This window comes from Phacochoerus africanus, chromosome 9, assembly GCF_016906955.1.
Source record: "Phacochoerus africanus isolate WHEZ1 chromosome 9, ROS_Pafr_v1, whole genome shotgun sequence".
Lineage (NCBI taxonomy): Eukaryota > Metazoa > Chordata > Mammalia > Artiodactyla > Suidae > Phacochoerus > Phacochoerus africanus.
Window position 1 is genome coordinate 278634 of NC_062552.1, and position 27941 is coordinate 306574.

A 27941-nucleotide genomic window follows, 5' to 3' on the forward strand; every position below is an offset into this window, starting at 1 on the left:
ACAGGCTCCAAGGATGTACCGCAGAAGGCAGGGAAGAAGAAACGGAAATGGAGGGTAACCTCTAAAAACTGCACAAACAAGTGACGTTTTAGCTAGAAAAATAACAGCAGCAACAAAAAAGAATTGTATACGATTAAGCTAAAATAATCACACATGTAAACTACGGTACCTAGGGTTCAAGTGACTCAAAAGCCTTTAAATTTACTGCTGAAAGGACCTCCCTGGACACACGAAACAAACACACAAACACTGTCCTCGCCTCCCCTTTATGTTGGGCTACAGGAAAGAGATCCAGGGGCTTTAAACAAAACCTCAATCAGGAATTCAATGCCACATTTTAATGACTACATTCCTCAATCAGTCGAAAATCTGCAACTATCCAAACTCTAAATTAGATACCTACTTTTAAAAGACTGGGACAGGTTAAAATAGTATGTTATGTCTGCAAAAAAAATTCCCTGGAATTACGTAATTACAGCTAAATCTAAATCCTGCTTACTGTCAATTTAATACCCAATGATTCAAAAGATTCAATTTCGAATTCTGAGTGCCAACAAGGGCCGCCCCCCACCCCAGCGTTCGCATCACGCTGGTCTTAGGACGACACGGAAAAGACTGGGAAGGGCCTCAAGGCCCGTGTGCGCGTCAATGTCACTCCACTCTCAATGTCATCCACTGGATCGACAGCGCGCCCACTTGCAACCTTGCAAACCCTAAAACCCCAACCCCCAGCTTATTATATGCAATTCCTGGTCACATCACATATTTTTAAATGGACATTTCTCCAGTAAATGTATCAGTGTCATTATTGTCATTGGACAGACTTTCTACGAATACTAACTTTTTTATGGCAAGAGAATACCTCGCAGTTCTCAACACAAGAATTTCTGGAAACAGACCCGACTTCTGCCCTACAGTCTGAAGTCACATCACTTCTCATCAGGATGATTAATCTTTACGAAAAGGCAGGAAAACAAGACACAGCCGCCCACTCTGACATTTTCAATCTTTGAAAAAAAAAAATCCCAATCTAGTTCATGAACTGGAACCCCAGTTGTAAGAGGCATGCAATCCATCGAGAGCACAGTTCGACGGTAAGATTAAAAAGATCACTATCTGCCTGACTCTTCTGCACTGAGAAAACGGTACTGACGCTGAAAAAGTGGTTCTGGCTTAGTTTTACTTAGAAATCTGATAAACCTTTGCCCAGGAACCAACCAACCAACCTTTAATAATAACGAGATCCCTGCATTTCTTCCTTTGCTGCTTACTTGAAAAACATAAACAACAAAGTGTAACATCCGAAAGAGAGCACGTCTCCATTGGTTTATACAGGACTCATTTCTGCCCAGCCTCACTGCACACAGGACTTGAGAGCGGAGCGTTTGTACGTTTTAGGTGAGAAGGCACACATCCTGGAGCTGTGCGAAGCCAGTTTCGTGTGTGTGTGTGTGTGTGTGTGTGTGTGTGTATGTGTGTGTGTGCTCCAGCACCTGTGCACGTGCTCACGTGCTAAGCCAGGGCAGGGCTGTGGTTGCATGGATGGAATGGGACAGAGAAGCAGAGACAAGCTATCAGCTGGAAGCAGACGCTTTACCCTGAAAGGAGCCAGATCTGAGCTGACTCCTCAAGACCCGGGTTGGGCACCTTTCCGGCCTTTTCTTCGCTCCACTAAAGGGCTGAGCTGCACCACTGGGAAGAGCGGGGCTCTCACCTCAAGAAGCTGTTCCCTCCAAAGAGGAGAGAGCTGAATTAGCGACCGTGAGCGAGGAGCTGTGAGGGCAGGGGAGGAACGGGGTGGGGTGAGCAGGGGGGATGGCGCTGAGAACGCGGCTGGAAACAGAGCAGACGACACAACCACTGTACACCCTCACAGTCGTTTACCTGTGTGATCTTTTCTATGCCCTGGAAGTTGTGCTTTTCAAAGTGTTCTGCTATGTTTCGGAAGGTGTGCCGTTCTAGGTAGCAGCAGTTACTCAGGACTATCAGAAGTCGCTGTTCCTAAAGCCAAGTTTTTAGAAAATTACATTTATAGTAACAAATTGCAAGTCTCAGAGATAACATTTACCACCTAGCAAATTTAATTACAATCACTTGGTGTTTAATATCAATATTCAATGCTTTTTCTAAATTCTTTTAATAACAGAGAAACACAATACAATTCTATAATTCTACTATTGCTCGTTATGACGGAACACTAAAGAGTCAAATAACTTTTGACTCAAATCCCTTTTGGAATTTAACAGCTGTGTGGAAGACAGATTGATGGGACACAGAAAAGCAGTAAAGCAGGATCAGCTGCTATTCTCAGGAAAAGGATTCTACTTTTCATCCTTTTTGCACCAAAAGAGTTATAAAAATGGCTGTTTAAAAATAATTACTAACAAGTTGTAAAACTCTTAGAAAATACTTTCTAAGCTTCTCATAATGTGGAAGAGAACTGGGATGTCATCAAAGAGAGGCTGTGCAGAGCCTCCTTCCCACGGGAGGCGGGGGACAGGGGCCCGGGGGCCCTCCCAAGGCAGCTGGGTGGGAGGGGGCACCCCACACTCCCTGGGGTCCTGGGGGGGACCCTCCACACTCCCCGGGAAGCTAGCTGTGCAGGGTAACTTCTTATCAGAATGACAGAGCCCCGGCTGATGGTAAAACACCCTGTGACAGTTCCCAGAGTGGCACTGCCGTTGCTTGGGGCTCAGCAAGCACTGCCCCTGCTTCCTCAGGTGAGAGGGCTTCTCCAAAAGGACTGTGACTAATTTGGGCCTTGATTTAGACCCTTGATAAAATGAGGGCAAAACTCCTTTCCAGGAGAAGCTCTCCCCACGCCCTGCTGGCTGCTGGCTGCCAATCAGGTGCTGTAGATTAAGGGAGGAGGACAGAGGGAATAACCAGGTCCTGGCAGGTGCACAGACCACAGGGGCGACGCTGACTGAGCCCACACCAGCCAGGATCCCGTTCAGTCCCTTCAAAACGTCTGAAACTTTTCATCTTTATTTAAAACTTTTTTATTTATTTCTCGCAGAGTGTGGCCCCTTTTGCTGTCTTTTGTGGTCCTCAACAAAAATAATGAAAAAGCCCCAGAACTGCTGAAGTGCATTCAAAGCAATGGAAGGCCGTCCGAGGCCTGAGTGACCAGGGACGGGAAGGGGGGCCTAACGAGGTACAAGCAGGCGGTACGTCCACCCTCCACCAGGCTCTATGTTCACACTGCAGGGAGGGGCACCAGGAGGTGACAGTCAGGGGCCAGGGGAAGCCAGACCTCCTGCCCATGCCTGGTGGTGCCATTGCGTGGTCCTTGCAAAGGACGTGGAATCAAGTCCTTGTGACACGTCATCAGCCCGGAGCACGCCGCCTCGCCATGCTCTCCCGCGGCCCCAGTTTGCAACCTGTCTTAATGGCTCTCCCTCCGGAGCCTGCCCCTGAGCACCGGCCTCCTCCAGAGGCCAGGCCCGGCCTGCCACGCCTGCTGTGCCCCGTCCGTTTGTTAACTCGGGCTGATGGTTACCCTTATGATCTGAATGGTTCTTCTGAAATGGAAAATCTATTTGAGTGATTTCAAGTTTTACTCTTCGTAAGTGCATTTTTCTTTTCTCAAGCAGAAGAAACAACCACGGGCAGAAAAACTAAACATACAAATAATCAAATTCTAAAATTAAATGATTCATCAGAAGCTTCTGAACAACTTAAATAAACACGTCTGAAAATAACAACGCAGCCTGTCCGAGCGGCACCTGCAGCCTGAGGACCACGGTTACTGCAGCCTCTGCGAGGCAGGCTCCTCAGTCAGCACACAGCAGGCCAGGAAGCGAGCCAGAAACCTTTCCTCCCACACCTGCCTCTCTGCCGGGTGCCAGAACAGGTCTCTGCGGAGACCTCGGTCACCTGGGGCAAATCCAACGAGCCAGCCGCGAGACGGGGGACAGGGGGACTGCATTTGGAACCCACTTACAGGCGTCAGACTGAACTCTTGGTGGATACTTCCAAACAAATCCGGAGAAGCAACGTCAACGGAGAGGCTGAATAAAGAGACAAGAGAAGAATGAGTGTGGAAGCACTAAAGCAAACAGCGCGAACAGAATGTCATAGGTGGATTACACGCACCGCAACAAAAAAAGACTTTGAAATCTTTCGTTCAAACGTCAAACGTCGCATAGTTGTCTGTGTTTCTGAGCACGGACACCGGGACCCTCTTACCATGGTTCCTGCCACATGAGCTTCAGGGTCTTCCGAATCCCTAGCAGCGGGGGTTCCGAGCACAGACTCTCCAGCCAAAATGTGCTCGCCCATCAGAATCTAGACATTCTGGGGCGTTCTGAGCTCACGTGCATAGAAGTGACTAACAGGTGAGCTGAGTTAGGAACGTCCCTAACAACCCGCAAGTGACCAGACACCTGACACGGTAGAGGGACGACACCAAGGGCCACGGCTTAGTTGACAGACGCAGCAGGACTCGAACAGGATGTCTTTTCTTTAAGCCTAAGCAACCGATTTTAGCATCATAAGGAAAACTAAACAGATGGAAATATCAAACAACATTTAAAAACAGAGAAGCAGGAGTTCCCGTCGTGGCGCAGTGGTCAACAAATCTGACCAGGAACCATGAGGCTGCGGGTTCGATCCCTGGCCTCGTTCAGTGGGTTACGGATCCGGCATTGCCGTGAGCTGTGGTGTAGGGCGCAGATGTGGCTCAGATCCCGAGTTCCTGTGGCTGTGGTGTAGGCTGGCGGCTACAGGTCCGATTTGACCCCTAGCTTGGGACCAACCCTCCATATGTCATGGGTGCGGCCCTAAAAAGACCAAAAAAAAAAAAAAAAAAGAGAAACAATAAAAGGATAACAATCCAATAACCATTTAAAAGTAAACTGATGAGAATTAAAACAAATGAACACTGTGAGTGAGTAGAACAGAAGATAAAATTCAGAAATACCTTCACTATACATTAGAATGCAATGATGTGTGCAACAGAAATTGCCACGAAACAACAAAGGAAGACTTATTTAATCAAAACATCAGGGAACTGATTAACAATACAAATTCCTGGTAAAATAATGTGTTAAACATATAAAATCAAAGAAAAACCAGAAGAACTAAATATTTGTTAGGTCTCAGAGAGAAAACAGTTACATATACTGAAAGGCAAACACCAGGTAAACATGGAAACAGGAGTTCCCCTCATGGCTCAGTGGAAACAAATCTGACTAGTGTCCGCGAGGACGCAGGTTCGATCCCTGGCCTCACTCAGTGGGTTAAGAATCCGGCGTTGCTGTGAACTGTGGTGTAGATTGCAGACACAGCTTGGATCTGGCATTGCTATGGCTGTGGTGTAGGCCAGTGACTATAGCTCTGATTCGATCCCTAGCCTGGGAACCTCCAAATGCAGTGGGTGCAGCCCTAAAAAAAAAAAAAAAAAAAAAAAGGAAAGGGGAAAAAAAAAAACCACGGAAAGAAATACGCAAAAAAGAAAAAAAAAAAAAAGCTGTCAATTACAGATTTAAGAGGCATATTTATTTCAGTATTATCTGTGTCAGACCATAAACCTTATTAGGTTAACAGAAATTATACATGCCAAATATCATTCAGAAAAAGTAGGTTTTAAAAAAACGCCCAGGGAGGGAGCAGCATTATGTAAGAATTATCACATGGATCTGGAAGTATCAGGAATCCAGAAGTATCTTCTGGAGCTCAAATAACCAAGCACGATGCAGACTTTATCAGCAGAGTCAGCCTTTAACGAGCGCTGGTGCAGTCCCCAATATCAGAACTGCAACAGTTCCAAGGAGAGTCACCTCCTCTAGCTCCCGTTTTGTTATTTATGAACCTGTTCCTCTAGATATCAGCGAGCCAATCACACGTTCAGTTTGCTGAACGCGTCTCTAGTCAAGCTCAGAAGATGAAGAAATCAGAGAACGCGGGCCAAACAGACCCGCGTTAAGTAACAGCAACACCTTCTCCCTCACTGGAAATCTCAGGATATGGACCAAACACAGGACATGAGTCTGCAGTTTTAATCCCTGCGAACACACCTGCAAGGCTACTCTCAGCTCTACTTACTGGGCAGTGTCCACATCAGCGTCCGGCTTGGTGCTCAACTGCTCCAGACAGCATATGAAAATCTAAGTCAGAAATGAGACGTTGCAGTGCTGTGACCTCTTAGACACCAGCCTACTTGAACATTAAAGACAGTTTTACACACATACGCAGAAACACCATCTAAATCCTGTCGGCAGTGCGTATGTGTATGTCCCTTCTGCAGGTGACAGACTATGTCCCATAGAGCACACATACACATACACACACGCACACATGTAAACACTACGAACACACACCTGTGTGTCACACACACGTGATAAACACTGAAAGCACCTGTATTTTGATCCTATCATATTTTTGAACGTATTTTATTCCCTTCCTCTCATTCACTCACGCACTCCCGCTCCACTGTGTTTATGTGTCCAGCAGGCACTGGCCCCAAAGAACTTCATGCTCAGGCACAACATAAACCACCAGCATGTCTCTTAATCTGCGTTCCAACCAACGCTCACACACAAGGCAACACGAGAGCACAAAAAAGGCGGCCGTGTAAGAAAAATGAACTCCAGGTGCTGCTAGGCAAGCTGGACTAATCTTACCTTGAACTTATTAACCGTACACCATCGCTCGGACAAGGTAACACAGAGTATCTGCTACACAACTATTATAACCTGCATTATTTCGGGCTTCAGGGCAACAGTGCTGCGACAAAGTACCTGCATGATATTGATGCTTAGCTGGCAAACCTCCTCCTGGGTTTTAGGTTGTTGAAAGACCTACAAGAAGAATCCTGTTGAATTTATGAAGTTTGATATAGAGTGAACACACGGAAAAGTGCGAGCCATGTGGGGAACCTGACGGGGGGGTCGGGGGTGGGGGTGGGTGAGGGGGAGATGGCGAAGGGGCAGCAGGTCTGGAGCCAGGACCATGGCACGCACAGTGGGACCCGGGCCCGCAGCTGTCCCCAGATACTCACGCTGGCTTCTCCGGGCCTGCACTCCAGAACGCCACGCAGCGACTGCAGCGACTGCACCACGCGCCGCTCGAATTGGCAGGGCTGGAGGGAGACAAGACGCAACAGGCGCTGGGCACAGGGACCCCGAGCAGAAGCAAGTGAGGCCCAGACTCCCAGCCATGCCACGGTCTGGAAAGGGACGGGGTCGCCAACACTCCCCTCGCCACTGGGACCTGGACGCGATACTAAAAACTGCAAGTCCTCCGAGGTGAAAGAACCCTAATCCAATCAGAACAGAAGTCGGGGAGAAGAGCAATCTTTCTCCAGAGCCCCACTCCTCCGAGGTGAGTGCCACAGGCCAGCAGACCTCGGGAGCTGACAGCAGGGCTCCTTCAGGGCTCATTCTGGGAGCTCAACCTCCAGGCCTCTCTGGACCCATCAACCCGGTGAGTGTTTAGGAATAACAACCAGAGGAGGGCGAGACCTTTCATTCAAAACTGTCTCTAGGTCCTTTCCTACGTCCATCAAGCCGGAAGTGAAACCTGAAAACAGGTCCAAGAGAAGGCTGAAGGAGCCCTGCCCGTACTTAAGGTTCCCTTCGTGCCAGGCCGACCCGGGGTGATGGGGCATGAGTTCTTGCTCAGTGTACATCCTGGGCAGAGTCAACAAAACTCACTTTCTACCCCCTTCCCCCCCCGCCAAAAAAATACAGAAATAAGTGGATTGCGAACTAGAATAAATGTGGTGACGAGAACAAGCGGGCATTCAGAGAAGGAGAGACGGAGGGGGGTCTGCTCTCAGCACCAAGGGTCAGGAAGCCCCCTCCTCTGAGACAGCGCAAACACCCCAGCCGAGACTTGAAGGGTTAGAGGGCCCGGAGACGGAGGGTGACCGGGGCTCTTCCTGACGCTCGTTCTAGTTTGCAATCCACTTCTTTCTGTGTCTTGGGCCCGGGAGGCAGAGCCACCACAGCGGCCAGGGCCCAGCAGCCTGGGTTTTGCGCAGGGGTGCGGATCCAGGTCAAGGCTCGGAGACCAGCCAAGCAGCTCCGGGCAAGAACCTGCAGTCAGAACCTCCACACATGCTTCAGGTTTTGCAAGAATTTGAGAAAAAAATTGGACGTAAAAAAAGACACTTGTATACAAAGCAAAAAATGACAAATTTACTTTCTTACAGAAAGGAATTGAGGCTCAAGGACAGCTAAAATAGTACCTCGATGTGAATGTCGTTTTAATACTGCACTTGAGAGCCACCAAAGGCCCCCATCGAGAACACGGGAAAGTCCAAGTGCAGAAAAAGAAGGTGGGGACGGGGAGGTGCCCTAGAGAAGGTATTTAAAGGGCCGAAGGCCTGTCCGGTACTGGGCCTTACACCCCCGCCCGCCTGCCTCCAAAGGTTAGGGCGTCGAGGATGCTTCAGCAGTAACCTGGGGCTCCAAGCCCACATTCAGCGCTGGATGTGCCACTGCCGCCACCGCTGCCTCCCCCACGGCACTGGGAGCCCAGGAGGCACCTCAGTGGGAAAGGCAGCGGGTGCTTCGAAACAGCTGCTGCTTCTTTTTTCTGAAAACAAGGAAATGGCCCTACCTTTGCATTTTATCAGTGAATCGCCTAAGGTAGCTGATTACAATTTACTACATATCCCAGTTATTCTCAAAGAAGGAAATTCTCAGAATTATCCAAATGGACAAAAGGCAGAAACCATTTCCAACACAAGAACGCAGGACGCTCCCCCAGGAGCGGATTCAGGCACTCAGGTGAACGCAGTCGCAGTGGGGCAACGCTGCATGCGTTTCCTTAACTTGACAGGGGCTCACCGGGAAAGAAACTCCTCACTTCAAACAAACAGGACAGACGCTACAGAGACGCGAGGCAAACACAAGACAACTGACTCTCTGTTCAAAGCCTGGGCCTTCTAGATGTTAGATGAGCAACACTCAGAGCTGGACCCTGGACCCTGGACGCCACGCTGAAGCCTGGAGCCACCTGGGCTCTCGCAGGAAGCCTGGAGGCCCACACCCTGCGCCACGCTCGGCTCCCTCAGCTCTAAGGGTCAGCAAGTTTCTCCCACAACATCCAATGAGAGGCACACTGGCTGTGGCCCGATCATCCGTAAGTGGGTTTAGCGCTCTGGTTTGTCCACACTGAACACGCGACTAGCTATTCTGTGGTTACTTTCTGTACCTACTGTACAATAAACTTTAAATTGGCCAGAACTACTAGTTTGTACAGCAACCGTTTCAAAGGGGCTCATCTACGCAAACGACCTTAGACGTGACTGTCATCTCAACACACGTGGACCCAGGCGCGAGGCTGTCTCACACGTGCGCGTGCACGCGCACACACACACACACACACACACACACACTGGACTGAGTGGAAAGAAACACTAACCTGAGGAAGGATGTGAAGCTCCCTCCTATCCTGTGGCTAAGTTGCTGAATTTTTGTCAGGTTTTGTTTTTTTTAAATGAACATAAATCCTTGTAACAGATGCTCTGTTTTCTGAAATTGAACATCTATCCTTTTCTTGGCACCAGATGATCTGAAGCTGGTGTCAGAACCTGTGTCAGGGCCAGGCTGTCTGCTCTCCTGGACTGTTTCATTTGGGACCAGTGACTGGGTGGTGCTGGTCCCGCGCTGCCTCTGTGGCCTGCCTTCCAATTAGGGAGGGCGGAGATACAGGATAGAGCTTTGAAGCCAGTAGAGCGTAATGTAAATGAGGTATTTTTATCACAGCGGCTCTGGAACTACAAGTATCGGTTTGATAAAGTCTTCTGGGTATGTACAAAGCTCTGTAGGTTATAGCTTTTTCTGCAACATCTCGTTTAATCTTAATGACTGAGACTCTGAAAAAGCGTATGCTGCTGCTGCTTTAGCTAGAGGCAGAGTCAAGCAGCTTCCTCGGGACGGCACAGGCATCACACGAGAGAAGCAAGCCTGGACCAGTCAGACGCCAGGTGGTGGGCAGAGCGTTCTCCCCACACCAGCGCTGCCCACAGAAGCGCAGTGTCAGCCACGCAGGCCACAATCGTGTCACGGGCGCAGTCTTGGATTTTCCAGTAACCACGATAAGAAAAAATAAATTAAACATAACTTAGAAGATGTAATATATCAAAATATTATTTTAACATGTAATCAGTACAAAAAGTTGAGCTCTTTTGTTCTGGACTGAGTGTTTGGCGCCTGAAGCCAAGTGTACTGGACAGTATGGATCTGCTCCTACCTCCTTTCCCTAAACACACAGCTACAGGGTAGTTTGTGTTTAAATACAAGCACTTGTGAAAAATAAATCTAATAAATTAAAACACATTTTTATTAAAAATAAGTCCTTTAAATGTAATCATAACAGAGATGAAAAATAAATTCCGGGAGGCGGAATCGAGACGGCGGAGAGCAGACACGACACTCGCCTCTCTCACCTCCCACGATCACGTCGAAAACAGACCCCTCATTTCAAGGATGGTTGAACTCACACAAGTTTGGAGGCATTGCTGTTCCACACACACACTTGTAGATATTTGTATTAACTTAAGAAAGAACCTTGAATTCGGAGGGAAAGAATTTCAACTCGTCAAAAACCCCCCAACTGTCAACCTCGAAGGGAGGTTGTCAACGAGCACAGACCAGTGCAGACACGCCGCAGGGTCTCCTCACAACGCGACCCCCACGACTTTGCACGTGCGGGCAAGTCGCCCCGCTTCGGCCTAGAGGCCCTGTCTGCCGAGGCGAGACGGAAACGGCTGCGGTTCGCAAAGCCACGCGCTCGGCTGGAAAACGGCACTTTTTCCCGACCTCTGGCGCGGACACGGAGGGCAGGCGGATACACTCCGTCAGATGAGACGTGGGGAGCGCTTTCGGCGTGAATCCTGGGAAATGCCAGACTTCGCCGCCGGCAGGCATGAGGCCGTGGCGGCCGGAACGACCATCCTGAGAGAGAAGCCGTGCCAAGGCTCGGACAAGGGGTCGGGGAGCCCTGGACTCCGCCCGCACTGCATGCTGAAGCTGCCCCATCAGCCCCAACCTCCTCAATGGGAGAGGAAAGGAAATGTCCCCCGTTTAAGCCACCGAAGGACGGAGCAGCTAAAGGCCCACCTTTCCCGACGCCCCTGCAGGCCTGCTGTGGGGTCCACAAGGCAGGTCAGAACACTGCAGCTCATGACAACTGTTTTCAAAGGGACTCCGAAACCTAAAAGCCCCGTCTGAGGAGACGACGATCCAGAGGGAGGAGACGGCGGTTTGCACCGCCCACCTGACCTCGACGCCCAGCAACAGCTTCTCCTCTCCCGCTTTTCTGAGAACCTCAAGGTGCTGGGTAATTTGCAAACAAAAGGTAGTTAAGAGTTGTCGGAGGAAGAAAAATCACTCTAACAGAAATCGCTGTTTTTATTAATTTTTAAATATCTGCGGTTAGTGTTCAGAAAAAATGACTCTGAGAAGGAAAACTTTAAGACATTTGCTTTTCTACTTATAGAAGCAACGCCTTAGAGGTGCAACAGAGCACACGCTTGTTACGTCAGAATAAACCGTTTGTTTTGAACATACGAGACGCTAATGATTAATCACTGAAAAGAACCGAGACTTACTAGAGACGTCAGGCCTTCGCTGTCAACGATCCAGTCTTCCTTTTCAGCCAATCTCTTTATTTCTACAGGGAAAACAAGTACACAGCATGTTTTGCTTTTTTTTGTTTTGTTTTGTTTTTTGTCTTTTTACCATTTCTAGGGCCGCTTCTGTGGCATCTGGAGGTTCCTAGGCTAGGGGTCCAATCGGAGCTGTAGCCACCGGCCTAACGCCACAGCCACAGCAACTCGGGATCCGAGCCTCGGCTGCGACCTACACCGCAGCTCACGGCAACACCGGATCCTTAACCGCCTGAGCAAGGCCAGGGATCGAACCCGCAACCTCATGGTTCCTAGTTGGATTCATTAACCACTGAGCCACAACGGGAACTCCGTACACAGCATATTTTATTATAATTATCTCACCACACTTTACAGAGATAAAGCTCCATAAAGAATATGATCTTTAATTGTTTTGTATAAGGTTGTACAAAACTGGGGCGAGTGGGGATAAAACATAATCCTGCTAGACTCAAGAATTTCAATGTGCATCCCTCTCTGGGTTTTCTTAACAAAGCGTTAATGTAAATAAAATTTTCTACCGTACAGCCCAACATGGACAAGCCTAGGCTAGGTTCAGAGACAGCGTGAGACAACTCAGCCGTGAGCCAGCACATCTGGTAACACTGGACGTGTGCAGAACAAGCCAGACGGCCTTTCCTGAGATTTCTGACGGACCCCCGGCACGTTCGCGACGGTGCCCGCACGAGCCCCCAGGGGAGGCGGCGGCTGCCTGTGCACCCCCGAGGGCTGGCTGCGAGGACACTGGCCATCCCCGCCCGGGCCGCCGGTTCTGTGCAGACACAGGCTTCCCTCGCCCACGTGCTGGGACCGACGGGACTGGCTTCCACCATTTCTAACCATGCTCTTGACTGGTTCCCCAAAAGGCTGCTTTGTAGAGACAACCTTTACTGCTTATGACTGTAGGTACAGAACCCTGAAAACTCTAGAAGTGTAAAGAAAATGAGCATCGCCTGTAACTTCTGCATAAAGAAACCGTTAACAGTCTTTCTTCTGATTTTACTCATCTTTCTAAATTAAGAATGTTAAGGATCTGTGTATATTTTCAAAATTGGGATACTTCACATACGTTTCACATTCCACTTTTTCTACTTCACGTTTTCCATAAGGATGTTCTTACAGGCTTAAGGGTTTTTCGAATTTTTCAAATCTATCTTAATTTCTGCATTGTCTGGTACCCCGAAGTAAAGAGACTTGAAAAGACAGTCGACAAAGAAAAAAATTACACTGAGCAGCCATAGAGGATGTGAACCGCTCAGGTTTCTTTAAGAGTGTCTTTCTCGTTCTCGAGGACTTGGAGCCGGGAAGGGGTGGCCTATTTGGTAACTGCTGTGGGGCAAAGCACACCTTCTGCCGTGTGCTGCAGCGTGACCGCCACGCAGCGCCCTCGGAGATCCAAGACCAGGTCCTGGATCGTCTGTAACAGGTCACTGGGAATTTCGAGGGCAGTCAAGGATTCGTAAGTAAGCCTGTGAAACAAACAGAGCGAGACCTCGTGAGCAGAGCAGGCCCTTCAAGCGACTCCCGACATCACTCTGGCCGCCCCACAAGGACTCAGCAGAGAGCTTAAAGCCGCGGCTTACTGTGCTGGAAACGGGGAAGAAAGGCCACGGCAGGGGCTGCAATAACCCAGGAACTCTGAACTACGCAACGAGAGTGGTGACACCCCTGTCGGGCGTGAGCACCAGGAAGGGCTGTGAGACGCCGCGTGGGAACAGTGGACACGCAAGAGGACAGGGACCTCCTCTGCAGGCTGTACTGAAAATCGTACCCACACTGAGTATGGGTTTCCCGCTTCCCTCCACCAAAAACAAGACGAAAGATACCGACTCCTCTGCAGGAGACCGTGCCCCTACCTACCTGAGGGTCTGTATGACGTGAGCAAGCCACTGTCCCGAGAGCTCGGCCTTCACCTCCCGGCCTGTGCCCGGCCTCACGCCGCCCTCCGCTGCGCTGGGCGGGAGCAGCGCCCCGCGGATCAGCTTCACGAGACAGTGCATCACCTCCTGAATCATTTTCTAGGCAATGACAAACAAGCAGAGCTGCATCAAAAGGCATCATCTTGATTAAATCAACCGGAGGGTCGGCCTAGACAAGACAAATGTCTTGAGCGCCAAGTCTTCCAGCAACTGGGGCTGCGAACGCCCCACCCCAAGGGAACGTCTCCATCCTTATCCTCAGCTTACCTTAAAATCGCTTTGTCTCTGTCTTACATTCTTTGATCTTTCAATGTGGCCCGACTTCTCGGCAGTCTTAAAAATGAAAAATAAACAAAAATTGGTTGTCTTTAGAAATAATTCATAAAAATAAGAGATGCTTCAGCAGTTGTATGTAAAGAGCATGAAATACGGTTATAACTTGATTAAAAGGAATGTATAAGAAGTCATCTAAGTCTCTGATTAAAGGACGACTAATTAGAAAACCCTTCTCATTCCAACAAAGAGCCATTCATCTTCCTAAAACCTTTAAATACAATTCCTATGAATAAACCTTAGTATTACACAGAAAATCTCTCTCTAGTAGGTGAATTTCACATGCTGTTTTCATCCACGATTTTCTATGGTTAAAGCTCTAGGCCTCCAAGCCCACGACGTGGCTCCAGCACCGCTACCCGTCAGCGGGTGCAGGAAGCGTGGGGAACTCCGCCTCTGCGGGGCCCGCTCCACTCCGGGAACAGAAGCATCAGCGCTGGCATTTCAGTTCCAAAACAATCACTCATCGCCACTCTTCTTTCCGAGTCCCAGGCAGGAGGGAATGGGTTCTAGAACCAACTGTGACCCGTTTCCGGGTGGTAGCCACGTTTCCCCCTGACTTCTCTTCCCCTCAGGGTAACATGTGGAAGGCTGCCTTATATGATTACGGGAAATCTGCTCAAGTTGTTTTCAATTAACTTTTTAATATCGCAGTCTCTCGAAGTAAACATTGCTCTATAAAATGCCTAACTAAATATTAAATAAAATTTCTAACTAAATATCACTACATTAAATATAACTATTACACTAAATTTTATACTACGTCGTGTTTTTTTTTTTTTTTTTTTGCTCTTTAGGCCGCACCCGTGGGATATGGAGGTTCCCAGGCTAGGGGTCGAATCAGAGCTACAGCTGCCGGCCTCCACCACAGCCAGAGCAACACCAGATCCGAGCCGCATCTGCGACCTACACCACAGCTCACGGCAACACCGGATCCCCAACCCACTGAGCGAGGCCAGGGATCAAACCCACATCCTCATGGATACTAGTCGGATTCGTTTCCGCTGAGCCACGACAGAACACCTCGGCAAAAATAAATGCTACATATGAGGGCAAGTTTTGGAAACTTTCCAAAGAAATAAGGAATCACAAAATGGCATAATGTAAAAGAAAACTCTGATACCTCACCAACGTGACGCCAAAGCTACCCTTTACAGGCAAAACACTGGTGTGTCTCAGGGACCTTCCCAGGTGGAAGCAGCTGCATCATTAATGGTTACGACGCTGCCCCCGAGGGGACGGGAAGGCTTCAGGTAACGTTACTCGTATTTCACGGGTGCCTTCCAGAGGCAGCGTGGAGGCCGGTCCTCCGGGACTGGCTCTGTCCAATGAGGGAGCGAGGCAAGGGTAAGGGTCTGCTGGGTGTTTCACCCAAGCATCACAGCCCCGACAGCAGCGGGCAGCACCCACCCAGACCACGCCCTTCCGGCTCTGATTTACGCTGCTCTCAAAACTTCAAATTAAACTGCAGCTTTTCTCTTTTTTCTTTGTAGAGATAGCGTTTTGAAAGAAAGCTAAGTTTCTGAAAAATCTAAACTGGAAATTCACAATAATAGTTCAATAAGCAAATTCCAAGTTCACTGGCCAACAACACTCAAAACTCTTGGTACACCAGGATCTACAGAAATTGATGCTGTCCCTTTATTTTTACGACGCGTGAGCGGTGACTGACGTGCTTTAGCGCTGCGGTGAGAAGTGAGCGGCGGGGCTCACGCTGGAGTCTGACCAGCGAGAAGGATGCCACGCTCGCTAGGTGGGCCCGCCAGTGTCCAGCCCAGAGCAGGCGTCCTGTGGTTGTGACCAGCTGTCCACCCTGAGTGACCATGAGCTGACTTCCTGCTTCTATCGAGTGTGATGCTCTGAATCCCGACGATACTCTGGGGACACAGCGCCTGGGTATAGAGCACCAGTGGATGGCCTGTCCGCAAGGTGCCAAGAGCTGCTCCCTAAAGGCTGCAGCTTGTCAGGCCTCTGTCTTCAGAGCTTTTTTCTCCTTTGCCTCTGTACTCTGTCACTACTTTATTCTCATGGCTTCAAAGAGCCTTTCTAATGCCTTCCTATTCTGGGTTCTGTACCCAAATCCAATGTGTGAGTGGGGGGAGGCAGGGGTTCCCTGACAGCAGCTGAGCCTCCGCAATCAGCTCTATTCAGACTCCACCTGCCCAGCATCAGCATCAGACCCCGCAGGGACGACTCGGACCCCGAGACGCCCCACCCCAGAGGCCAGTCAAAGTCCAGGTTGTCACCTGTGCTTCTGACTGGCCAGCCATAGAGCAGGGGCTCCCAGGATCCCCTCTTCAGGGCCCATCGATTTGCCAGAACGGAGCTCATGAAAGGAGGTGTCTGAGGGACAGGCAGATGGCAGACGGCGGGGCAAGGGCGGCACCCACCGCCTCTCTGGGGGCCCTTCTGGGGTTTCGAGGGAGGCTTCATTACGGAGGCATGATCGATTAGACCACTGGCCACTGGCGACTGCTTTGCCCCCCAGCCCCTTTCCCTGGAGGTCTGCAGGTTCCTACCCTCAAAACACATGGAGGTTCTCCAGACCTCCAGCCTCCACGCTTGGGGCGGGGGGGACAGAAGACGCTCCTCAACAGAACAAAGAGCACTTTTCATCACCCCGTAGGAAGCCACACCATCAAGAGCAAGGCCAAATACAAACTTCTCGGCGTGAATCACAAGAGCACAGCTCCAAATCGACAGCCCCGGCCCAACCTTCCCTCGAGGCCCAGTCTGGATTTCCGACTGCCCGCTCGGTGCCGGAGGAGCCGGAGCAGGGCGCTCGCAGGGGGCAGGGGGCGGGGGCCAGCCTGTGTGCCTCCCCGTCCCCGAGCCATTCCCTGCAGCGGCCTCAGTCTCTTTATATAGGTGGTCGCAAACAGAACCAAAGCCCTATTGGCTGTTTTCCTGAACCTGACTAACTCAGAGTGTGAGCTGGTCAGGCTGAGTGTGCTCTGGAGGCAGGGAAGGGCCTCTGAAAGAGGGGGGCCCTGTCTCCAAGAAGGTCCTGCAAATGGAAACGGCACGTGTCCTGACCATCAGATGGGTCTTTTCCGGTTGTATCCGCCACAGCAGCGAATGCTACACTTTTATAGATTGGGCTTGTTCAGCGGGAAGATTATTTCGCAGTCCTTTGTCCTGTGAGGTATTTTTTAACCAGAGAAAAGAGAGAAAATCAACTGTTAGAAAACATCACACCAAAATCAAGGCTAAACTCCAGAACAGTTCTGCCCACCAAGCAGGTGCGATGACTGCACGATGACACCTACTGGACAGAGGACTGCCTAAAGGCTGAGGACGGGTCTCCCACACAAAGGTGGAGGGTGGGGGCAGCTGCAAGGCCGTCCTCTCAGAGCCGCTGAAAAGCATCGGGACTTATTGTTTTAACTGGATGAAGAGCTGAACACCTCCAACAGGCTGAATTGTGTATGGCTTGCCTGCTTTTAAAAGAAAATTTAATTTTTGAAAATAAAGTACATTTTAATTTACATCCTAGTCACACAACTTTTTAAAATCCCGATTCCTGATTTTCAAACAAAATTATCTGGATACTTTCAAGTTTTCAGCTCGAAATACAGTACATTTAAAGTATATCTAAAGGTGCGATCTTAACCTACTATTAACCACTTTGCTTTTGCTAAAAACCTTAACTCTTTCCGCACACACAGACCAAAACTACTTTGTGGTGAGACCAACGGCTCCATCTCGCTGTTTTGATTCACATATGTTATTTCGCACGGCCTTGACGGGTCTGAAGAACTGATTATTTTTCAAACTGCTGGAAACTCCATCCAAATCTTTTAACGGATGAACTCTAGATAAAACAAAACACTTTTACACCAAGAAAATCAAGAAATTCCAAGTAAACTGTTTAAACATTACAGAGCCTTCCTGTTTCAGACTAAGTGCCAAACCCCGGGGCGCTCCTTCCAGCGCTCCCTGAAGCCGCCGGGTCTCACGCAGACGCGGGACGCAGGGGGGCGCCCTCTCCCAGCCCCTTCCTCCACCGCCGCTGTGTCTTCCCAGCTCTTCAGTAGAGGGTAACTCGTTTAAAAAACGTACCCAAACCCGCACAGTGAGTGGCACTTAATTATACGCGTGGCTACAGACGTTTAGGAAACGGTTATGAACATGAATAGGCAGAAATTCCGTAGGCATCGCCAACTCAGCACAACTACTGCAAATGACATTTTCAAGGCTGGTGACACCCCTGAGTTCCAAAGGAGCTCGTTTACTTTTCACCTGCAACCAAATACTTCATTCCATGTTTGCCAAACACAGGTATAACCTGTGGGAAAGGAAAATACAGGCCCTTTTCATTACAATATACCAGATGAAAAACTCTGAGGAATTTCATAAACTCTACAAAGAGATGCAAGAGGAGGCAACTGCTATGTCCACCTGGGAGGGGGCGCCGCCAGAAACGGACCCCATTGGGAGGAAAAACACTTGGCTGGAAACTAGGTTTAAAATTGTTTCCCAAAGGACTGACTGACCCACCTCGGCATCAGTCTAGTGCTACATCTGCATGGGACTAAATTCTGCTCACAAAACACCTACTATGTGCCAGCCCAGTAACATTTCAAATACTGGAATAAACATTTATTCCCAATAATAAGAGCAACTCTTGTTTACCTGCCAGATACCGGTGTAAGCACTTCAGTGAATATAATTCACGCCTGTGATTCCCACACCCGCCCAGGAAGCAGGGAAGTAACGTTACTTGCCTAAGCTCTCGGGAGGAAGTGACAGGCACTGGATGTCCCCCCTGCAACACTGGCATTCTGGAAGAAAAGCTGGAACGCTACCTGCCCAAGGCACTGGCATGGCAGCATCTCCCCTCTCAGCCCTCTGGAGGGAGCTGGTGTACGGACGGGCAGTGGAGAGGAGCAGCACTGCAGGACGGAGGGGGTGGCTGCTCCCCCCGCACCAAGAAAAGGCCAGAAAATCCAATTCTTCCCCCCACAGAGGCTGACGCTCATCCACGGAGAACAAAAACGCAGGCGGATGGGCATGCTTGAAAGGAGAACGTTGAGGAAACTTTTTTCAGGACACCTGAAAAACTGAAATGAAAGCATGCTCTGCCTTCGCAGCAATAAGCAAGTTTGCACTTAGGAACGTCAATCGTCGCAGTGGAAGTATTTCATGGAAGACTATCTTTCCCTGCACTGCTACCTTCTCAGCAGAGCTTTTCTATAACCCGGGGATACAAAACGGACCGAAGAGCGTTGTGCTGTACGTTATTTACTGCTACAGTATGTGAATGTATCAGTAACTGAGACACTGCTGAAATCAATGGGAGGCAACAATGCAGGTGTAACTCGTGCTCGAGAGAGGTCCCTCTGCACAAGGAGGTGGTCTGCAAGCACTCAGCAAACTGCGGTTTAGATAACTGAGCTCTCACTTCACCGAACACCTAGGGACCCACCAGGCGTAATGCAAAGGAGGCAGGGGCGGCCTTCTTGGTGAGCAGCGTGCGCAGCTGCCCGTGGTCAAAGGGGAGAGGACAGACCCACAGCTCGGGACATCTGCACCCTTCCCTTGAGCGAGCGAGCGGCAGGGGTGTCCCTGTGCCAAAGTGTGCTGGCTGGGAGGACCCGCCGCCGCCAGCTCCCTCAGGGCGGTGGGGTCTCTGGGGAGCCAGGAACCCCAGCTGTCTTCTCCGAGTCACCCATGTGGTCTCTCCAGCAGCCGCAGGCAAAGGGCCCTGGAGTCTCTACTCCAGAAACGGGGGCCTGGGGCGACCGAGGGCGAGTCTGTGTGCTGCACATGGCCGTCAAGGCCTCCCTCGTCATCTGTAACTTCTACGTGACCGGTGACATCTGATTAGGACGACGAGGACACGCGCAACGTGGGAAAACGTAGAGGCTCACACAACTTGCCCAGGCCAATCACACGGGGCCAGAAAATGGGACCCTCACCTGCTTTCTGACTAGGAAGTTAACCCTCTATCGCTTCAGGCCCGGGGGCAAGACACGACACTTTACCCCCGCCTCGCCCACAACTAGGCCTGACCGGCCTGACGCTCACGGAACCCTCACCCCACCGTCCGAGAGCCTCCGGCACAGCCCTTCACAGGGGATGCCGAGTCCCAGGGCAGCCCAGGACCTCATCCCAGGCCACACAGCGAGTTCGTGTTAGGGCTTTACGGTATGTTCAGCTCATCTTAAAATGTCTGACAGTGCCTAGAGGCTTTGGACTTCTGAGGTTTTAAAAAAGTCACTTCGAAATCTCAAACTTTTTAAGACCAGAAATTCACACGGACTTAACGACATGCGTGCACGTACCTCACTGAAGAGGCTGCCGTTAACATACGAAATCCACAGTTTCCAGAAGTTGGGTAGTTGGCTTAAAACAAGCTTGGTCAATTTTTCAACAAATGCCACCCGCTGCGGAGTTTTGTATCTCCAAGCTAAGGGGGAAAAAGAGTAAAAAACTATGAACTTATTCTTGAATCAAGAAGAAAAATGTGAACTTTTTCTCTTTTTTTAAATTTTTATTGAAGTATAATGGACTTACAAGGTTGTGATAATTTCTGCTGTACAACAAAGTGACTCAGTTGTATATGTGCGCACATCCATTCTCTTTCAGATTCCTTTCCCACACAGATGATCACGAAATACACACGGCAAGTCCCCCTTGGGCAATCGTTCCCGTATCTCCGTGTGCATGTGCCAGTCCTGAACCCCCAGACCATACCACACCCCCCGCCCCGACACCTTTGTAACCGCAGGTGTCTGTGACTCTACTCTGTTCTGCAAACAAGTTCATGAGTACCCCTTTTTAAGATTCCACATGTAAGAGATACCATAAGACGTTTGTCTTCCATTGTCTGAGTAACCGCTAAGTCCAGCCATGTTGCTACAAACGGCATTATTTTGTTCTTTGTTACAGCTGAGTAGTGTTCCACTGTGTATAGGTACCACACCTTTATCCATCCCTCTGTCAAGGGACATTCAGGCTACTTCTGCGTCTTGGCTGTTGTGAACAGTGCTGCAGTGAACACGTGGGTGCATGTACCCTTTCGAATTAGGGTTCTGCCCAGATACTGGGAGTGGGACTTCGGGATCACATGGGAGTCGATGCCCAGGAGTGGGACCGCGGGATCACACGAGAGTTCCATCATTAGCTTTTTTTTTCCATCATTCTGTTTTCTGTTTGAACACATTGCTACCCCCCCACCCCCTAAAAATGTGTCTCATATTGTGCCACAAACGGCTGCAGAGCTTTAATTTGCTGATAGACCAGTACTTCCTGTTTCCCACCACCCTGCCAATGCTGTGGGCACAGAGGATGCAGAGTGAGCAGAGGTGCTGCCACCTCTGAGGGCCTGGCAGGCGAGGCTGGACTGGGAACCATGTCTGCCACGTCAGTAGGTCCTTGTGGCTCTTTCTGAAATGTCTTTCACACACACAAGCCAACAGAAAATAGGCACATTCCCCCCACCTAAATGCGCGTTGGTGCAAATAAAAGCTAAACACACTGTTGACACTTGTCTTTTTGTCATTCAGCAATGATCTTAAAGTTCTTCCGTATCAGCACAGAAGAAACGTCTTCATTTTTCCCCTACGGTTACACGGTATTTCATACCTCAGATGTATCAAAATTCCACAGGTCCCCTCCTAACGGGCAAGACTCTTTCCTGCCTTCTGCAGTTAAATTAAGGCTTCAGCCAGTAACTGCTGGTGCGTCATTCAGCCCATGCACGTGTACGTGTGGAGAACAAATTCTCAGGCCTGGAGCTGCGGGAATTCGAGGGATGAAACTCACCTCTCCGGGATTACGTACACGCCCACCAAGCAACACACAGCAGCAGCAGCTTCCTTAAAACCCCACCAACCAACCACGCAGATGCCTTGCTGGGACATCACGTTGCCCTCGGTGGCCGCTGTGAGTGAGGCTGCCCCACTGAAAGGGCAGGTCTGTGCCTCCAGAGACGCCAGGGCTGAGCGACAGCCCCCAGAGGAGACCTGATGGTCCTGAGCCTCGGGGATGCGAGGCTCACATCTGGAGATGTTTCAGTGAAACGGACAAACTCAGTATAGACCAAAACCATCTCGTGCCAACAGTGGCAGCACGCTACGGCAGCGCGAGCCCTGGCTCGAGTGTCACGGGCCAAGGACGAGGCAGGACACAGGATAAGATCTAAAACCTGAAGCTTGGAAAGACCCACGTCCTGGGCCCCAAATCAGACTTACACGGGATCGTCCCCAAAGCTGATGTTTCAAAAAGACACACTCCTACATCTGTCCTGACCTCTGGCCTGTGCCCCCCAGGAGGGCCCACTGACCTCTGGCCTATGTTCCCGGGGAAAGCCCACTGACCTCTGGCGTGTCCCCCCGGGGGAGCCCGCTGGGAGACACGTGGAAGCAAGCCAAGCTGACCACGTGCCCGCTGTTCTGCAGCTGGCTGAGCGACACCCAGGCCCCACACTGGCCACCCGCCCCCAAAGCCAGCCATCATTGAGGATGCTCCACCCCAAAGGAAAAGAGGAAACACTGCCTTCCCACCAAAACAATTGTTTTTAAAAACCACAAAATAAACAGGAAGTAAACCCAGCTTCTCTTGTTGCACCTGCCAAGTATAATTCTATCAGAAGTGATTTACATATGGGAAAAGTAACTGGACAGTTAGAAATGAAAACATAACAGGAGTTCCCGTCGTGGCGCAGTGGTTAACGAATCCAACTAGGAACCATGAGGTTGCGGGTTCGGTCCCTGCCCTTGCTCAGTGGGTTAAGGATCCGGCGTTGCCGTGAGCTGTGGTGTAGGTTGCAGACGCGGCTTGGATCCCGTGTTGCTGTGGCTCTGGTGCAGGCTGGTGGCTACAGCTCCGATTAGACCCCTAGCCTGGGAACTTCCATAAGCCGCAGGAGCGGCCCAAGAAATAGCGGAAAGACAAAAAAAAAAAAAAAAAAGAAAAGAAAAGAATTGAAAACGTAACAAGCCAATTTCAAAGCCTTCCAAAAAGACTCCCTTGGCTGAACCGTCTTCTGGCAGGTCAGTCACTACAACGGTGAGTCACTGCAGCATGGGGTTCGGCCAGAGGAGCAGGCTGAGCTTCGGGACCAAGTTCCATCCCAGCGCAGGGCACCCCGAGAACACGGCCCCACAGCCTCCTGCCCAGGGATGGGGTGATCCTCAGGCTCTCGCTTCTTTGGGTCTTTTTCTCACGTGCAGACTCTTCTGCATGTGTCGTGACAGCGCTTTCCCAGCCTTGCTTCTAAGCCCACTGCGTCCAAACTCCAATCAGGTCACGGAGGAAGGACTCTGGGTTCTCCCGCTGAATCCAACACATCCTGAGAAACTGCCACCTGCTCTGCCACTGACAGAGCAGCTCCAGTTATGTCCTCAGACAGAGGAAGGTCTAAGGGCACAGGGCAGGAACACGCGATTTGTCACGAAGGAAATCAAACGCGGGGCTTCTTTCGATCACAAAGTCAGGCACGAGCTTCCCAACTCCACTCAGGCCGTTCATTCGTGCTGTGGCAATCCTCCACAGCGCTCCGCTTTCAAATAATACCTTTAGAGAAATCTCACTTGATGGACCGCCCCTCCCCTTCCAGCCAAGCTGCAGGGAGAGACCCTCCAGTTGTGAGCAACTGGAAAACTAGGGGAGAGACACAGGCACCTGCTTTGGACCTGGCACCAGGAGCAGATAGGGTCCCTGGGGGGAAGGAAGCCTGCCCTGAGCCCACGCTGCTCTGGCTTCCTGCCTGCAGACACAGCTTCCAGGCGCCAGGCAGGGAGGCGGGCGGCAGCCAGGCTCAGCGGGCTTTCTGACTCGCAAAGACAGACGTTCAGGGAGACAGGCGGGAGCAGATGAGGCAGGGGAGAATTCTGGAAAGGCGGGAGGAGCTATGTGTAGACGAGGCCCCAAGAATCCGCATCAGTCTTCCCAAGTCCCGCATACGGCCCATGAAAGGCACGGCAGAGCGGGGGAAGGGCAAGGGTTTCTAGAAATCCCAGGGCTTGGGGGTGGGGGTGGGGGGCATCCAGCTCGGACACCCAAGCGGGCAGTGCTCCTCAGGGGTGGCCACTCCACCGTGGGCTCATGGGGGCCATCGCTTCTGCTCTTTCCGGTGTTTCTACAAGCAGTGCGTGGGCCGGGTGGAGAATGGTGACGGGACCAGAAGCAGGGCTGACAGTTACAGCAGCCCTTCCTTCATTCGGTACAAATGCATCATCTGATTTTCAGTTGTGCTTATGATGGACATTCGTTTACATTATTAATAAAACTTCAGAAAAAATCCTTACTTCAGTGCTTAAAGGAATAGCCTAAAATACCTTGAAATAATCTTGAGAGGTATTTGAACTTAAGAAGATGTAAGGTATTTCCTATTTATAACTACTTTATTTGCAACTCATATACCTATTATTGGCCAGTAACGAAGAGCATCTAATGAGTACACAAATGCATTATAACCAATGCGTTTTAAGTATCTCATATAAGTAAACAACAGATCAATGTCAGACTCAGGAAGAAATGCCACAGTTACAATCTGAGACGCTGTATCTCAGCAATTAATTTATGATTAATAAACTTAAAAATTCACTAAAAAGGTTCTGCTATTTTTCCGTACTGACTAAAGAAATTAACTTTTGTTGCAACTTTCATCCTAAAGACATTCTCAGAGAATTTCCTCTGTGGCGTATTTTTAAAAATTCAACCACAGTAACAACAAAACTAGACTTCACTTGTATTGAATGAGCATTGCCCTGCGCCCAACGGCTTACTAGGAAGTCAAAAGACATTGCTTTAAAGTACCATGGGAAGTGCACTTCAGGTGCCTACCCTGCTTACTGGGCAGCCACTTAACAAGCAGAAGAGGTGATGGCCGGAAACCCTCGGCGGCCGTAACACGACTGACGACGGAACCTTCTAGGAGGGCAACGTCAGCGGGGAGGGAACGTGGAGGGACACTTACCATCGCCTCGACCAGACTGAAAGCCGCTGCCCCGCTTCAGTGACGCCGTGTGGCCGAGATGACCCAGCGCTGGCGGGCGCGCGTCGCTGTCCGGGTCCGACACGGCGCTGTGGAGGCCCGGCGTCCCTGGAAGAGAGAGGGGCGTTTGCGGGGACCCGGCAGAGGCTCCTGGGGGCCGGATACGATCGGCGCCGCGGGGTCTGACCACTCCCGCGAGGTCTCAGTCAACCTCCAGCATCCACGACCGCGTCCTCTGGGATGGGGGGCTGGGTGGTCCTCTCTCCTCCCAGGGCCAGTCGCCCAGTCGGCCCTTCTCCCCTGGCGCTGCTACCCCTCCAGGTCTGAGGTCAAGGCGCCCGCCACTGTCCCGGACAAACACCTGGCTGCAAAGCTCCCAGCGGCGCGCCCCGTGCAGAGGACGCGCCAGACACACAGCCTTCCCTCCCTCCGCCGCCCTTCAGCCTCCTCCTCACCAGGGCCGACCTGCAGCCCCGCACTGTCCCGCCCGCAGCAGACGCGTCCCGACGCCCGCCTTCTGCTGTGCGCTGTCCCAATCAGAGGCCCACCTTCTCGGGGTTGGGGCCACCCACCACACCTCTGTCCAGAGCCACCAGACCTTCCGCAGATAACTCCCCCAGTACATACTGAGCGATGACACCAACCATTCCAGGAGAATTCGGTATTCCTTGTTTTATAACTTAGCAGAAGAGGAAATGCTTGTGGATTTGTTTCCAGGTGCAAAAGACGAAATGCGCTTCTAAAGTAGTAATTTCGGAGAGTTTTCTGCTGCTGCACCAGGTTAAGGATCGAGCATTAGCACTGCTGTGGCACCGGTTCCACCCCTCGTCCGGGAACTTCTGCATGTGCCACAGGGGCGGCCTCGTAACGACAGTAATAACTTTGTGCCTCTGAAAATGTTCCTCGTGCAGTAACATCAGACGGGTCCCTCCTGAGCCCTCGCATGAGCAGGAACCACAGGCCCCCGGACAAGGGGACGGTAACAGGTCAAGGCCCGCTCACAAGGGGTTTACATGCTGGTGGTGGAGGCAGGAAATAAGGACATAAACAAAGAAGCTACAGCAAAAAAAAGCCTGTTTTCATGGCTCCTCCCACCCTGAGCCACTCATGACACAGCATGAACCATCTCTCCGAAGCCTCACAACTTGTACCAGGCAGGTTCCACAGAAACAGAAACGACATCGTTTGAGCAGACTTCTGAGAGAAACAGCGTCTCCTCAGATACCTACTGTATCTCAGCTGCTACGCTAAATGCTTTATGTGCGTACCTACTCTGGACAACATTCAGTCTACGCGAAGACGTGTAGAATCCAATATTTTAAAACAGCAAGAAAGACGACAGTAAGAAGTCACAAACATGAAGAAATCATTTTTTACACTCATTTTCTTCCTGCATCCAAGAGGAACGCACGCGTGGAAGCTTTCGTGATTTACGACATTCCCTCTGAAGTTCACAGAGTCACCACTGCTAGCAGATGCAGAATTCAGGAAATTAATATCAAAATATCAATTTTCTGACATACCTTAAAAGGTAATGTAAAGCTGTCCAAACTCAGCACCACAGTAAATACTTAGACACAATTTTATAATTTATACGAACACTTACATTAAAAGGGCTAAGAAGAGAATGCTTTAGTTCAAAATGTTCTGTCCCCTTGAAGGTTTCAGGACCATAAATTAAGGAGGAGAGCCCGCCCTGGTCCCCCAAACGCACACTGCGCACCAGTTCCCCCGAGAGGATGCGATCGGCGCTAGGTGGAGCCGCAGAAAAAGGCTTCCCTGGGACGAGGGGGCTCACGGCGTTAATGTACGTGCGTGGTGTTAAGCCGTTTGCCTGGTTTAATTTAAACAAAGCTTGAGCTTCGAAACTGCTGAAAGACGGACTTAGTTTTCCCGCAAGTGACAGCCACTATTAAGAAGACGCCTTTCTTCTCTAAAAGCTCTATCACCGTTTCCCCTGCTGCCAAGGAAAAGAAAGTGTGACATGAACTCATTTCTTAGCTGGAAGTGCCGAGCCCCACAGGTGCAGCACAGCAGGACCGAAGGCCCACCGGCCCGTGGACGCGCTCGGCTGCAGGACAGGACGGGGGCCACCAGCACGGCCCAAGGACCAGCTCTGCCCTCGGAGCCCTGGCCCAAGCCTGAAACCCGCTCTCTCACGAACATTCTGCTCGTCTCTCCTGCCAGAAAAACGTCTCACGGTGAAGTAACTCATGGGGAATTAGGAGGGTTATCCTTTGGAGAGAAAACTGATGAAAACACTAAAAAAATCCCAGCTGTCAGAAATTATTTAATATTGCCCAAAAAAAAATCTTAACAATTCTGACACTCCTTTTAAACTTAAATTACATAACATGGTATTTTTACCCCACAGAATCATTACACACATCAAGTGTTCTTGATAAGCAACCATTATTATAAAAGAGCTAAAAAGACGGCAAAGTTTCTGCACCACACGAAATCAACAGAAAGTTGAAAATACCTTGTAAGAAACGGAACTTCCTCAGGATTTCATACTGATGATTCCGGACCTCACAGCGCGGCTATTTTAAAAACACCAAGCAGAGTAACTAATAAATACACTCACATGAACATGTGCTTATGAGATCAAAATTATTCAGCTGCACTCTGTCCACGTTCTCTGCGGGGAAACCACGGGCAAAGACAACTCACGAGAAAAACTGCAAACAGGAATGCATCCATCAGCACAGTATTTGCAGTCCTAAGATTCGATGTGGTTTTTGTAGGAAAAAAGAAAGGATACAAACAAAATTCCAGAATTAAATAACCTTAGAGTATAGCTATATCTTCTAAATTCCACAAACTAGTATTTGAGTTTTTACCAACACATCAAAAAAAAAAAAAAAAAAAAAAAGATACATCTCTTATCTACGGATGCTTGGAAGAAGAATCTTAAAAAATTCTTTCAAACACTAAATTTTTTTTTAAATGACTGACACGATAAAAGAAAATGTTCGCCCACGGAGGTCCGGGGAAGGCCTTCTGGCGGTCACGTGCGCTAACGTGACCTTCATGCTGACTCCCACAGCCTGTTTGTGGCCTACAACACACACTGCACATCTGGGGAAGTCAAGGTTGAAGGGTATCACTTTTCTAAAAG

The 27941-nt window shown here is 50.1% G+C and overlaps 1 protein-coding gene across 8 annotated transcripts in view; it reads right to left on the reverse strand.

Moving 5' to 3' along the window:
- The window catches only part of EXOC2 (exocyst complex component 2), a 147955-nt gene that overhangs the window by 43775 nt on the left and 76239 nt on the right, over positions 1 to 27941 (reverse strand). For 7 of the 8 annotated variants that reach the window (XR_007136923.1, XR_007136924.1, XM_047795178.1 and 4 more), the window contains 11 exons: positions 24803 to 24928; positions 20163 to 20287; positions 13810 to 13875; positions 13484 to 13641; positions 12971 to 13092; positions 11567 to 11628; positions 7004 to 7084; positions 6744 to 6803; positions 6049 to 6110; positions 3947 to 4013; positions 1885 to 2001 (listed from right to left, as the gene is read on the reverse strand). Coding sequence is in view for 6 of the 8 variants with exons in the window: in XM_047795178.1 (XP_047651134.1) it covers positions 1885 to 2001; positions 3947 to 4013; positions 6049 to 6110; positions 6744 to 6803; positions 7004 to 7084; positions 11567 to 11628; positions 12971 to 13092; positions 13484 to 13641; positions 13810 to 13875; positions 20163 to 20287; positions 24803 to 24928 (1046 nt within the window). In the remaining 2 variants the exon portion in view is untranslated. The remainder of the gene's footprint in view (positions 1 to 1884; positions 2002 to 3946; positions 4014 to 6048; positions 6111 to 6743; positions 6804 to 7003; positions 7085 to 11566; positions 11629 to 12970; positions 13093 to 13483; positions 13642 to 13809; positions 13876 to 20162; positions 20288 to 24802; positions 24929 to 27941) is intronic. The other variant, XM_047795183.1, reaches the window with a different exon arrangement.